Source organism: Hylobates moloch, unplaced genomic scaffold (genome assembly GCF_009828535.3).
Source record: "Hylobates moloch isolate HMO894 unplaced genomic scaffold, HMol_V3 SCAFFOLD_22, whole genome shotgun sequence".
In the NCBI taxonomy this organism is placed as follows: Eukaryota; Metazoa; Chordata; class Mammalia; order Primates; family Hylobatidae; genus Hylobates; species Hylobates moloch.
The window spans coordinates 19,544,620-19,557,299 of NW_026652297.1; the positions used below are offsets into that span (position 1 = coordinate 19,544,620).

The window sequence follows — 12,680 nt, forward strand, 5'->3', positions numbered from 1 at the left end:
AAAAAAAACAAAACTATTTTATGAGTATAGATACATACACACATACATACATGTATATACAAACAGACAAGTGGGGAAGAGGACTAGGGCCAAGTAAGTCAGAAATAGTTAAGAGTTAAACAGCTTCCTCTACTGCAGTGCTCTCAAAACTTTCAATACATTAATGTGAATCACCTCAACAGGAATACAGATATACAGCAAAGCTTCTGAAAGGAGGACAGCATTACATCCACTACCTCAGAACTTGTTAGAAGTTAGAGTCCCTTGCTCCACCTCAAACACAGGGTGGAAAAAGTAAACCTAACAGACTGTATTTACAAGCCCTCCAGGTGATTCTGTTGCAAATTTCTATCCATTTTATTCCAGAAGCAATTATTCAAGGGTCCTTAGGATACTCTGTAAGAAACTAGGAATTAGTTCATGACTTTACTGATTTTACACGCTCATTCATTCACCCAACAAACATTTATTGACTATCAGTGTTAGGCACTGAGCAAGCTCCTGGAAAGAAAACAGGATAAATTACTGCACAGTATCACTGCTATTTTAGGCTGAGTCAGTATTCTCAAGGCCTGTCTTAACTCTCAGTTCACACTATGTACCAAGTATTCTAAATTTAAATTTTTTTTTTTTTTGGTGGGGGGTGAAAAGTTATAAATTACATCTTTTCAAATGGTTCATTTCTGAGCATAAAAATCTCAACCTCATGTAAAATGATTATTAAAAATTGGTTCACAGAATCTTCATCTCCTCAACAAAACTGTTTTAATTTGATCAACAACATTCCTATATTCACTTAACAAATATTTATTACTGTTTACAATGTGCCAGGCCCTGTGCTTTATCACACACAGTAGGAGAATCAGCAGTGAACGAAACAAAGTTTCTACCCTTGGATATTAATGGGAAAGTGATTTTAAACAAGCACGAGTATATAACATAATGCCAGGTAGGGGGAAAACAACAAACATAATAAAAATAGAGTCACACTTTAGAAGAAAACATTCCCCAAAACCAGGTAATCCTCTGCAGAGCCCTGACAGACCGGAGAGCTCCAAGGCTGGGCCATAATTAGGGAGAGTGGATTTCATGTAAAGGCAATAACAAATACAAAGACCTTGGGGACAGGAACATGCTTGGTGTGTTTGTGTGTTAGGCAAACATATAACTGCAAAAATAACAGTTTACATTAGATTGTTAAGTTTTAAAATATTCATCACGAAAATAAATATAACTCCAAAGAGACAAAATTGTGCTAGCATTTCCCAAAAGTTTAGATAATATGACAATAGAATGAATTTTAGTATCAAAATAAGCTTACAAAAATTATTCTTTAAAACACAGATCAATAGTCCTTTGGACTTTAAAGGATTTTGCATTTAACATTAATTGTGTATACAAACACAAACCAGTTAATAAATTCGAGTTCATTACCTTAACGCAACTGAAAATTTAAAAAACACCTGCCACGCTCAAAGGCAAGTGAATTTTTCTTTATTAAAGGAACATATTTACTTGACTTTTCTTTCCACGTTAACCTTGGAACTATTTAACTTTTCACATTAACACATTTATTAGCAAGGTAAGAGAAACAAATCTTAAAATGGGCCCTTCTTCAAAGATAATGCCAATACTAAAAATCAGCTGACATTTCATTGCTTACCATCTGCTAGGCACTATGCTACATATCTATGCTAAATTATCACATTTAATCCTACTAACAACTCCTATGAGGCAAGTAATTACTATTATTATCTGTTTTACAGGCACTGAAAGGTTAAGTAACTCATCCAACGTTATAGAGGTAGAACGCTATGCAGATAAAATTCCAGTGTTGAAAGATTTTTAACTCCAGATGCCACTTATTTAGAGGATCAATCTGCAAATTATTTCTCCTCCCCAATTTTGTAACCACTTACAGAAAAATATAGGTATAACACATAAAGCAAAGACATGTAAAAAATTATGTATTATCTGAATTACAAGTAAATTTACATAAGGTTCATTTTATTTAGCAAGCTCATCTTTAATGCTTGTTACAACAATCAGAGTTGCACGTAACTTTCCAAGATCTTAATTAGAAAAGAGACCCACTAATATTTAAAAATAAATACTTGTAGAAATTTACAGAATTCCTTCCGTAAGAGAAGTAAAACTCATGTTTTCCCTTTGAAGACTTTTGCTTTAAATGTAAATCTTAAACATGGATAAATACTAACATGAAGTGACCAATAGAGAAGGAATTTTTTTTTTAATCTGTTGTTTTTAAAAAGAGGAAAAGCATGATTTCATGGCTCTGTCAGCAACCTAGCTCTTAGGTTTCAGCCTCAGAACAACATTCACTTAAGAGAGCCCTTGTCTGGTGGAACAGACAAGCTGATGTGGAAGAAAAAGGAGCTCAGGACCCTAATTTTTTCCTATTATCATTATAAATTTGTAACTAAAACTCAAATTATCATGAAATTTGTCTAAATCTTACAATGTCCCAATCTGCAAAGATTTCAACTATCTGTTGAATACGAATACTAAGTCACAAGTTATTTTCTCTTAATAGTGATTGCAAGAGTTTTCCTAGGAAGTAGTTTTGAGGGAGTAGAGGGAAAGAAAAGGTGGAATTTAATAAATTAAGCAAGCCTATTACAGTTTAATAAAGTCACAATTTAATTCGTCTGAGAAGAAAGATATTAGAGTCATTATTCATTGCATTCATGAGAGAGGGAAAAGTAGGATAAAGTGAAATCAAAGAATCAGCCAGCCCCATGACACCCAGCCAAAAGTTTAAGTATTAAACCCTCAGAAGACCTGTTAATGAACAAGAAAACTGATTTTCACTTTCATTCTTCTTCAAGCACTCTGGTGGAGGTGTGAATATGCTATAAAGCAGTTCAAAAATCAGAATATAAATAAGAATCAAGACGACTATCTAATCCACAGTCTAAATATTTAACATGTACACAATAAAAATGATTGGAAAATTCACAAGATTATTATTCCCATAAAACACTAGGGAGAAAGAAATCAAATGCCAGTCACAAAGGTTTCTTGAAAGGCAGAAAGTACTTTTAAAAATTCAGCTTAACATGGAACAACTGGCAGCTACAAATAAGTTCTTAAGCTAAAGAACGGTTTGACATACAGTATACTGATAAAGCAATCACCTCTCGAGTCTAGAATTAAAAGCAAATCATTAAAAAGCAAATTAGAAATGGATTTCTCTCCCCAGAAAACAATCTTCCAAAATACTCACCTGTAGCTGCCTGATCATGATAAAATTTCTTACTTCTCTCAAAAATTAACATACCTCACTGTTCATGCAAATGAAGAAAAATGTAATTTAAAATCTTCATGTATTTAACTTATTAACACTCAAAGCCAAACCAACCAAGTGTTATGTATTACTGAAAACGATACAGGAAATTAATTTTATCCCGTGGTAAATGCTTACATAAATTGCTAACTTTCTGATTCGAGTATACAGAAAAAGTTATTCAGAAGATATAGCTGTTTCATCTACATTGAAAATGTTCGGTATAACCACCTTCCTCAATGATCTCAGCTACATCTTCTGAATAACTTGCTGCAGCTTCTCCATCAACATCTGCTGCTTCATCTTGCACTTATAGAGATGGCTTCTTTTCTTAAACCTCATGAACCAACCTCTGCAAGCTTCAAACTTTTCTTTGGCAGCTTCCTCACTTCTCTCGGCCTTCATAGAACTGAAGAGGGTTAGGGTCCTGCTCTGGATTAGGTTTGGTTTAAGGAAATATTGTGGCTGCTTCTATGTTTTATCGAAACCTTTCAAACTTTCTTCATATCCACAATAAGGATATTTTACTTCTTATCATTTGTGTGTTCACTGGAATAGCACTTTTAATTTCAAGAACTTTTTCTTTGCATTCACAACTTGGCTAATTGTTTGAGGCAAGAGGCCTAGCCTTCAGCCTATCTTAGCTTTTGACATGCATTCCTCACTAAGCTTAATCATTTCTAGCTTTTGACTTAAAGTGAAAGACATGCGATTTTTCCTTTCATTTGAACACTTAAGAAGCCACTGTAGGGTTATTAATTGGCTTAATTTCCATATTGTTGTTTCTCAGAGAACAGGAAAGCCCAAGGAGAGGGAAAGAGTAGTCAGGCAGAGCAGCAGTAGAAAACACGCAACATTTATTCATTACATTTATGGTCTTACATGAACATAGTTAATGGTGCCCCAAAACAATTTTAACAGTAACAGCAAAGATCACTGATTACCATAATAGACATAATATTGAAAAAGTCTGAAATACTGTGAGAATTACCAAAATGTGACACAGAGACACAAAGTGAGCACCATGCTGTTGGAAAAATGGTGCTAACAGACTTGCCTGACACAGGGCTGCCACAAATCTATTATTTTTTAAAATGCATTATCTTTGAAGCATGATAAAATGAGGTATGCCAGTACAATCTCAGAAGGAAAAAAGAGAAGGTGACAGAAAGAATAGCTGAAGATAAAATGGCTGAGAACTTCCCCAACTTGATGAAAGACATAAATCTACACAACCAAGGAGCTCAATGAAATCCAAATATAATAAACTCAAAGATATCCACAATTAAACACATTATAATCAAACCATTGAAAGATAAAGACAGAATCTTGAAAACAGCCACAGAAACAACTTATCACATAACAGAATTTTCATTAAGATTAATAGCTCATTCCTAATCAGAAACCATAGAGGCCAAAAAGAGCAGATATTTATAATATTCAGAAAAAAAAACCTGTCAACCAATAATTTTCTATCTGGCAACATTATCTTTTAAAAATGAAGGAGAAATTTTTAAATTCCTAAATAAACAAAAGCTAAAAGAGTTCATCACTAGTCAGACCTGACTCATAAGAAACGCTAAGAGACAGACAGCCCTTTAGGCTGAAATAAGAAAGTAGAAAGTAACTCAAAGCCATATGAAGACATAAAGAATTCCAATGAAGCTAACTATGTAGGTAAACATAAAAGTCAGTATTATTGTATGTTGAGTTCGTGACTCCTGTGTTTGCTTCCTATATAATTAAAACTTATAAATGCATAAAATGCTTATAAACCTTTATTAATGGGCACAGAATGCATAAAGATGTCATTTGCAAAAATAACAAAGATGAGGGAGATGTGGGCTGTACGATTTTGTATGCTACTGAAGCAAAGTTGGTATCACTTCAAACTAGATTGTTATAAGACTAGGATGTTCATTGTAATCCACATATAATCACTAATAAGTAAACAGTACGCACAGAAAATAATTCGAGGGAATAAAAAAGGTACATCAAAAAAAATCAGTCGGAGGGGCATGGAAAAAAAATCAAACAAACACAAAGAAGGGCACAATAGAGAAACTGAGGAACATAAAAAGATAACACAAGCAGAAAACAAGTAACAACAGAAGTCCTTTCCTATCAGTAATCACTGTAAGTGTAAATGGATTAAATTCACCAACTATGTGATATAAATCCTTACAATGGAAAATTATTTGGCAGTAAAAAACGACATACATGAATGAAGTACCTAAAAACATTATGTTAAATGAAAGAGACCAGACATAAAAGACTACATATTGTATGATTCTACTTATATGAAATGTCCAGAATAGGCACATGTATTTCAGTGGCAAGCAGATTAATGGCTGCTAGAGGCAGGGAAAATACAGGATGAATGCTAAAAAGGTAAGAGTTTTCTTTTGAGAGTGATGAAAATGCTCTACAATTAGATTGTAGCAATGGGTGTACAACTGTGAATATACTGAAAACCACTGAATGATACACCTTAAATGTGTGAGCTGTATGATATGCACATTATATCTCAATAAAGCTGTTTTAATAATTTTTTTTTAATGTGGTGGATGGACCGGTGCTTTTGGCATGGTCTAAGAGCTGGTTAAGTATGCAGAATCTCAGGCCCCACCCTACACCTGCCAAAACAGAGCCCAGCTGATTCCTATGCACATGACAAGTTGGAATGCATTGCTCTAGGGCAACTCTATGTCACAGTGACAAAACAGGCCTGAAAAAATAAAGCAGCTTGCCTAGGCTCACATGGTCAATTCATTTCATGAGCAGACACATATCATTCTTTGAATCACAGTTGTTTGCAAGTTGATGTCTGCCAACGGAGAGGGCACAAACTGTCTTTTCACTTCTAAGCCCTGAAGCCTGGTACAATGTGCCAAAATGGTTTTCAAATATGTGCTAAATGGCAAAAATGGTTTCATAATAGACCGATTTCCTAAGAAATGGATTACAATTGCCTAAATTAGCTTCATTACCAACATAAGTAAATTTAAAATATCACCATATGCTTACATTTTATCAAATATTTGAAAAGATTCTTTTTTGAAAAAGCATACCAAACCAAATCAGAATTGTAACCTGGGTTTTACCAGAGTATTTTTTCACTGAGTAAAATGGAATATGTATTTTATTAACTCAGGAAATCAGAATGCTTGACACAGAATGATTGCTCCAGTAATGGATTTACCCAACATGGAGGAAGCTGCTTGTTAGCGGGTCTTAACAACAGACTGGGCAAGAATGTGAGCCTCACAAATAGGAACATAATGGCTACGTGGGGTTCCAGTCAAGGAGATTATTTCTGACTCCTTCAGGTGGCAGGTAGCTAAAGTATATCTGTGCTGGCTCAATGATGCCCATTATCTCTGGTTTTTACTTCTCCTTAGAACTAGGGAACAGAAAGTAACAAGCCCTGAAGACACCAAAAACTACTCACTGAGCCAAACTCCTATACTATAGCAAAGTACAAGGATTCATGAGATTAAAAAATGGCTCACAATATAATGCCCACTGGCGTGTTCTTAAGTTTGAATTCCTGAGCTTGGCCCCAATGGATCCTAACTCCTAAGAGAACTAACCTTTCTGCCCAGATTAAAATGGTCTGATAATCCAATATCATAAAAACAGCTTAATCTTGGCTGCTAACCCAAGTGGTAATTCTCTGAAAGAAGTCTGATACATTTAGAAAATCATCAGATCAAAAATAGGTTTAAAAAAATGATGTGGGCCAACTATAAGCACATGAACCACAAAGCAAAGTGTCAATGGACTTATTCAGAACTTCAAGTGAAAGAAAATCTTGCTATCATTTCAAGCGATGTATTATTGGGCTTAGAAAGTTATAGCTGAGAGAGGTAAAATATTTTCAAAAGACAAAAAAAAAAAAAAAAAAAAAAACCACAACCTTTTTTCATCTGACCCTCATGCTGTTTTTTCTTACAAAGAGTTCTTTATTCAAATATTGATACAGACTTTACCTGGAACAACACCGAAAATATGCTGTGTTTTCACAAAGGCAAAATACACTGTTCAATGATAGACTGGATTAAGAAAATGTGGCACATATACACCAGGGAATACTATGCAGCCATAAAAAATGATGAGTTCATGTCCTTTGTAGGGACATGGAGGAAGCTGGAAATCATCATTCTGAGCAAACTATCACAAGGACACAAAACTAAACACTGCATGTTCTCACTCACAGGTGGGAATTGAACAATGAGAACACTTGGACACAGGGTTGGGAACATCACACAATGGGGCCTGTCGTGGGGTGGGGGTAGGGGGGTGGGATAGCATTAGGAGATATACCTAATGTAAATGACAAGTTAACGGGTGCAGCACACCAACATGGCACATGTATACATATGTAACAAACCTGCACGTTGTGCACATGTGCCCCAGAACTTAAAGTATAATAATAAAAAATAAAAATAAAATGTACTGTTATCCAGGCATACATAGTCAATAAGATTGCTTCATCTAAAGTCATTGTCTGACCAATCCATTGGTTATCATCAAGTAATTGGCCAGTGGTGCCTCTTCTCAACACTAAAAGTTAAAATAAAAACCCTCAGGGGGGAAAAAAAAAACAAAGAACATGCCCAAAGCTCAATTCCTCTAAGTTTTACTGTCCTAGCTCCATCAGTGCCTCTCAGGCTCCTGCTGGAAAGGCCACTGCCACCAACCATACAGTCCTCCCTCTGTAGCAGTGGATTCAACCAATCACAGGCGGAAAATATTCAAAGAAAGTAAGTATAATTAAAAAAATACAAAAGTAAAAAAAATACGCATTTTTTAAAATACAGTATAACAACTGTTGACATAGCATTTATATTTTATTAGGAGTTATAAGTAATCTAGAGATGATTTAAAGTATACAGAAAAATGTGCAGAGGTTATATATAAATACTACTCAATTGTATGTAAAGGACTTGAGCATCTTTGGATTTTGCTCTCTGTGGATCTACTATGACCGATCCCCATTGGATACAAGGGAAAACTATCTTGGCTCAACCACTGGCTTCTGAAAACCTGACACAGGCAAGGGGAAAACTACACAATTCCTTAAGTTATCAATATTAGTCTTTAAAAAGTATATACAAAATGGCAGTCTCAACCTGCTACAGTCTTAACTGTGTATCCCAAAAAGTCATATGCTATAGCTCTACAGTCAATGTTACAGTATTTGGAGATGGGGCCCTGGGAAGTAATTAGGGTTAGATGCGGTCATGAGGCTAGTCCTAATGATGCCATTAGTGGCTGTATAAAAGGAAGAGAGAGAAATTGCTGTCTCCGCCACGTGAGGGCACTGCAAGAAGATAGCCATCTCAAGCTAGCAAGAGTCCTCACCAGAAACCAAACCCTGCCAGACCTTGACCTTGAACTTCCAGCCTCTGTAACTGTGAAAAATAAATGGCATGGTATTTTGTTAAAGCAGCCCAAGCTAAGACACAACCCATGAAGATAAAAGTTGTACCAGATAAAAGTTGTACAGCAGTCAGGACACTGAATGTGCTAAACAAGAAGCTGCTGAGGACCCAGGCAAGTTTACAGTCAAACTCTGAAAGCACTAAAATTTATGACAGTTACAAAATGATGACACTAAAGTTGCAACCATGGCTTTAGGCCTAGTCTGTAAGAGGACTAACTACATAGCAGAAGTTCACAGACTTGCTTTCTCTAAAGTGAAATCCATGTGCTTTGGAAGAAATTGGTGATATCCCAAAGCTGACTAAGGAGTTTTCTGGTTCCTTTAAACCCTAATGAGAGTATTTCATACAGTAGTATCAAATGACCAGCTAGCCTTACAAAATTATCCAAAGATCACCACAGCCAAACTGAGCCAACAAAACTCCAATAAGCCAGTTTAATTTCAAAAAACTAGCAGCTTCTGTGTCCAGAAGAGAAACTGACTTTATCAGCCTATATCTTAAGTCAATACATTCAAATTTAGATGCAGGATAAAAGACCCCCAACTCTTTAAGGAAAGTTATTTCAATCTGCAGTCAAAGTAGTTGCAAAAGTCTGTTTGGAGTACCAAGTAACAGGCAAAACAAATAGGGCAGAATTAAAGTAGAGAGATTAAAAAATGTTCAACTATATATGTAAAAGTGGATTAACTAGAACAAAATCAACCCAACTACAGTACTGCAGAATAAAATGTGCTGATGAAGTGCTTGCAAAGTTAACAAGTAGGGGGAAAACAATAATAACTAATAAATTACTCCACAAGACATATGCTTATAATTCTTATTAAATTCACAATGTCAGCCGGGAGCAGTGGCTCATGACTGTAATCCCAGCACTTTGGGAGGCTGAGGCAGGTAGATCACCTGAGGTCAGGAGTTCAAAACCAGCCTGGCCAACATGGCAAAACCCCGTCTCCACTAAAAATACTAAAAAATTAGCCAGGTGTGGTGGCAGGCACCTGTAATCTCAGCTACTTGGGAGCCTGAGGCAGGAGAATTGCTTGAATCCAGGAGATGGAGACTGCAGTGAGCTGAGATCGCACCATTGCACTCCAGCCTGCGCAACAGAGTGAGACTCCAGCTCAAAAATAAATAAAAATAAAATAAAAAATTCACAATGTCTTCAATATATATTTGCTGAGTAGATAAAATACATACTAATCCATACTGACAGGTTTTCTTTCCTGTTTACATGTGAACTTTGAAATAATTAACTGTCAAGTCAATTAACCCTTAGTTAAATGAAAACCCTAAAATAGTTTAGCAAGCCCTAATGGTGTTTTGAAGTTTCTATCATTATACTTCTTGAACCATGCAAATGAGAAACACCATCTTCTAACTATCCCAATGAGAAGTTCTGTTTCTCAACTGGAAGAGAAGCAGCCCAGAATAAAGAATGGCATAAACTCCATGAATTTAAATTAGGGTTTTTCTGGGGGAGGGGGAAGATAACTTATGCCAAGTGACAAGACTACTTAATCTCTGAGGAAGAATAATTCAAGGTATTGTCATCGGCAAAATATTAGGAACTGAAGGAAAGAAGAGTAGAAAAGAGTTAACATGAAAAAGACCTCAAAGAGGAGAAAAAAGATAATGAAGTAAAATTAGTAACACTTGCAATATTATCAATTATTCCTAGTCACCCAATTAAAGCAATCCACTAGCTTTCTAAGGATAAATTTCAAATATCTGGAAAAAAAGGCCTCTGCTTAAAGATTAAGCGAAGTTTGTTCTTATTATAGTCTGAAAGGTTTTTCAGGCCTTCTACAGCATCTATGAGAACACTCATACTTTTGGCCACAGTATTTAAAGACTGACCACTCTGTAGGTGTTAACAGCTTAATTCCAATGGTGGATAAGACCTGCATACTAAGGGGTTCTGAAAGCCTGTTAAACTAGGTGCCTATCTCCATTTTCCAGTTCTTCAATCTATTCTACACACTGTAGCCAGGTTAAGGATAACATTATTTAGCAACTACACAGGAGCCTGAAAAGGTAACTCCTAACCAAAAAAATCTGAAGTTAAGCCTAGTATCCAAGGCCTCTTAAATCTGATTCCATCACACGTTTTCTATCCTTACCATGTCCCAACAGAGTTTCATACACTGGAATGTTCATAGTGATCTGAATGGTGTTGCTTCATTGTCTTCCCCATCTTTGTCCAGTACTACTCTTCAATTATCACTGCCAAAGCCATGTGGTCTGAGGCATATTCTGATCTCATTCAAATCAGGTGGAACCTCTCCCTTCTTTAAATGTCTATATCCTACTCTTTGAACTTCTCTTACTCAATTACTGAGTTCTATTTTATGGTGAGTAATTTGTGTACACATAGTATGTTCCCTACTCACAAGTATTCTATCATATCATCTTGGTATCTCCCACAGTCCCTAACATGCAGGTTTCTATAAAGATCTGCTGATTCACTAAACAGACACCTCAAAAGATGTTACAGTAGAGACAGACATATTTTAGTGAAAAAAAAGTTTATATATGTCACATTTTAAAGTAGAATACCAAATGGTTCAAATCAACTATGTGTTAATTCCTTAAAACTAGTAACGTTTATCCTTCAATCTACATCCACGTATTTTCACTTATTACAATCAGATCCCCAAACTTACCTCAAACAAGCGTAAGTCAGCAGGAACTCTGTCCCCAACAGAAAGGCAAACTGTATCACCCGGAACCAAGTCTCGGGCAAGTGTATGCTCCAATTTTCCTTCACGCACACTGTAACATGAAATAGAAACAACCATGGTTAAAAAAAAAAAAATTCATGCAACTTATCTTAAAAAATTATTTCCAGTAGGCTTGTCTGAGGAAAAGGCAAATGTAAGAACCAAGAAAAAGACTGTTTCTAAACAATTAAGATGCCAAGATGACAGAAAATCACTTGAAAAACAAATTATTTGTTCAAATGTAAAATGTGCAAATTGAAGCAACCTTTTGAATCACCTGGGTCTGTTTGTGAATCACTATACCCAGAACAGTGCTTAGCACATACTTGTGTGTGGACACATGCGCGCGTGCGCGCGCGCGCGTGCGCGCGCACACACACACACACACACACACACACACACACACACACACACACACAATCTGTTAAATACAGCCGGGCACAGTGGCTCACGCCTGTAATCCCAACACTTTGGGAGGCCAAGGTGGGCAGATCACGAGGTCAGGAGATCGAGATCATCCTGGCTAACATGGTGAAACCCATCTCTACTAAAAATACAAAAGATAATCTGAGCGTGGTAGCGGGCACCTGTAGTCCCAGCTACTCAGGAGGCTGAGGCAGGAGAATGGCGTGAACCCGGCAGACGGAGCTTGCAGTGAGCCAAGATTGTGTGCCACTGCACTCCAGCCTGGGTGACAGAGCCAGACTCCGTCTAAAAAAAAAAAAACAACCGTTAAAGACATCCATGTCTCTAGAATCTCGGATTTTAAAGTTTTCAATGGTACAGTTTTGCTACATTAATGAGACCAGGAACTTTTTGTGTCAGATTAATAGTGTCTTCCTTATATTCAGACAAAGTGGGGATAACAATATATACGGTACTAGTCACATTCAACTTCTATTTTTAAAGGGGCAGAAATCTATACCAAAAAAAGGATCATACCAATGGCATTCTGGTGGCACAAGTTTACTCAATTCTTCAAGAGATTTTTCTGAACGATACTCCTATTCAAACAAAAAAAAGTAGAATTTAATTTTGTTCCCATGAATATATTCCATTTAGACTTATTAATCTCAATCATTATTTTAAAATTTCCCCCAATTCTCATCTTTTCCTTTACTTGTGCTTATATTCTTACCCAGAAAAGCTGTCCCTTATTTTAAAATGTTAAATTGTAGAGATCAATTTTGATAATTAAATATTCCC

At 36.0% G+C, this 12,680-nt stretch overlaps 1 protein-coding gene across 2 annotated transcripts in view; it reads right to left on the reverse strand.

The window, feature by feature from the left end:
* Window positions 1-12,680, reverse strand: part of ATP2C1 (ATPase secretory pathway Ca2+ transporting 1) — a 146,368-nt gene that overhangs the window by 49,603 nt on the left and 84,085 nt on the right. For both annotated transcript variants that reach the window (XM_032143745.3, XM_032143749.3), the window contains 2 exons: window positions 12,417-12,478; window positions 11,418-11,526 (listed from right to left, as the gene is read on the reverse strand). In XM_032143745.3, coding sequence (XP_031999636.2) covers window positions 11,418-11,526; window positions 12,417-12,478 — 171 coding nt within the window. The remainder of the gene's footprint in view (window positions 1-11,417; window positions 11,527-12,416; window positions 12,479-12,680) is intronic.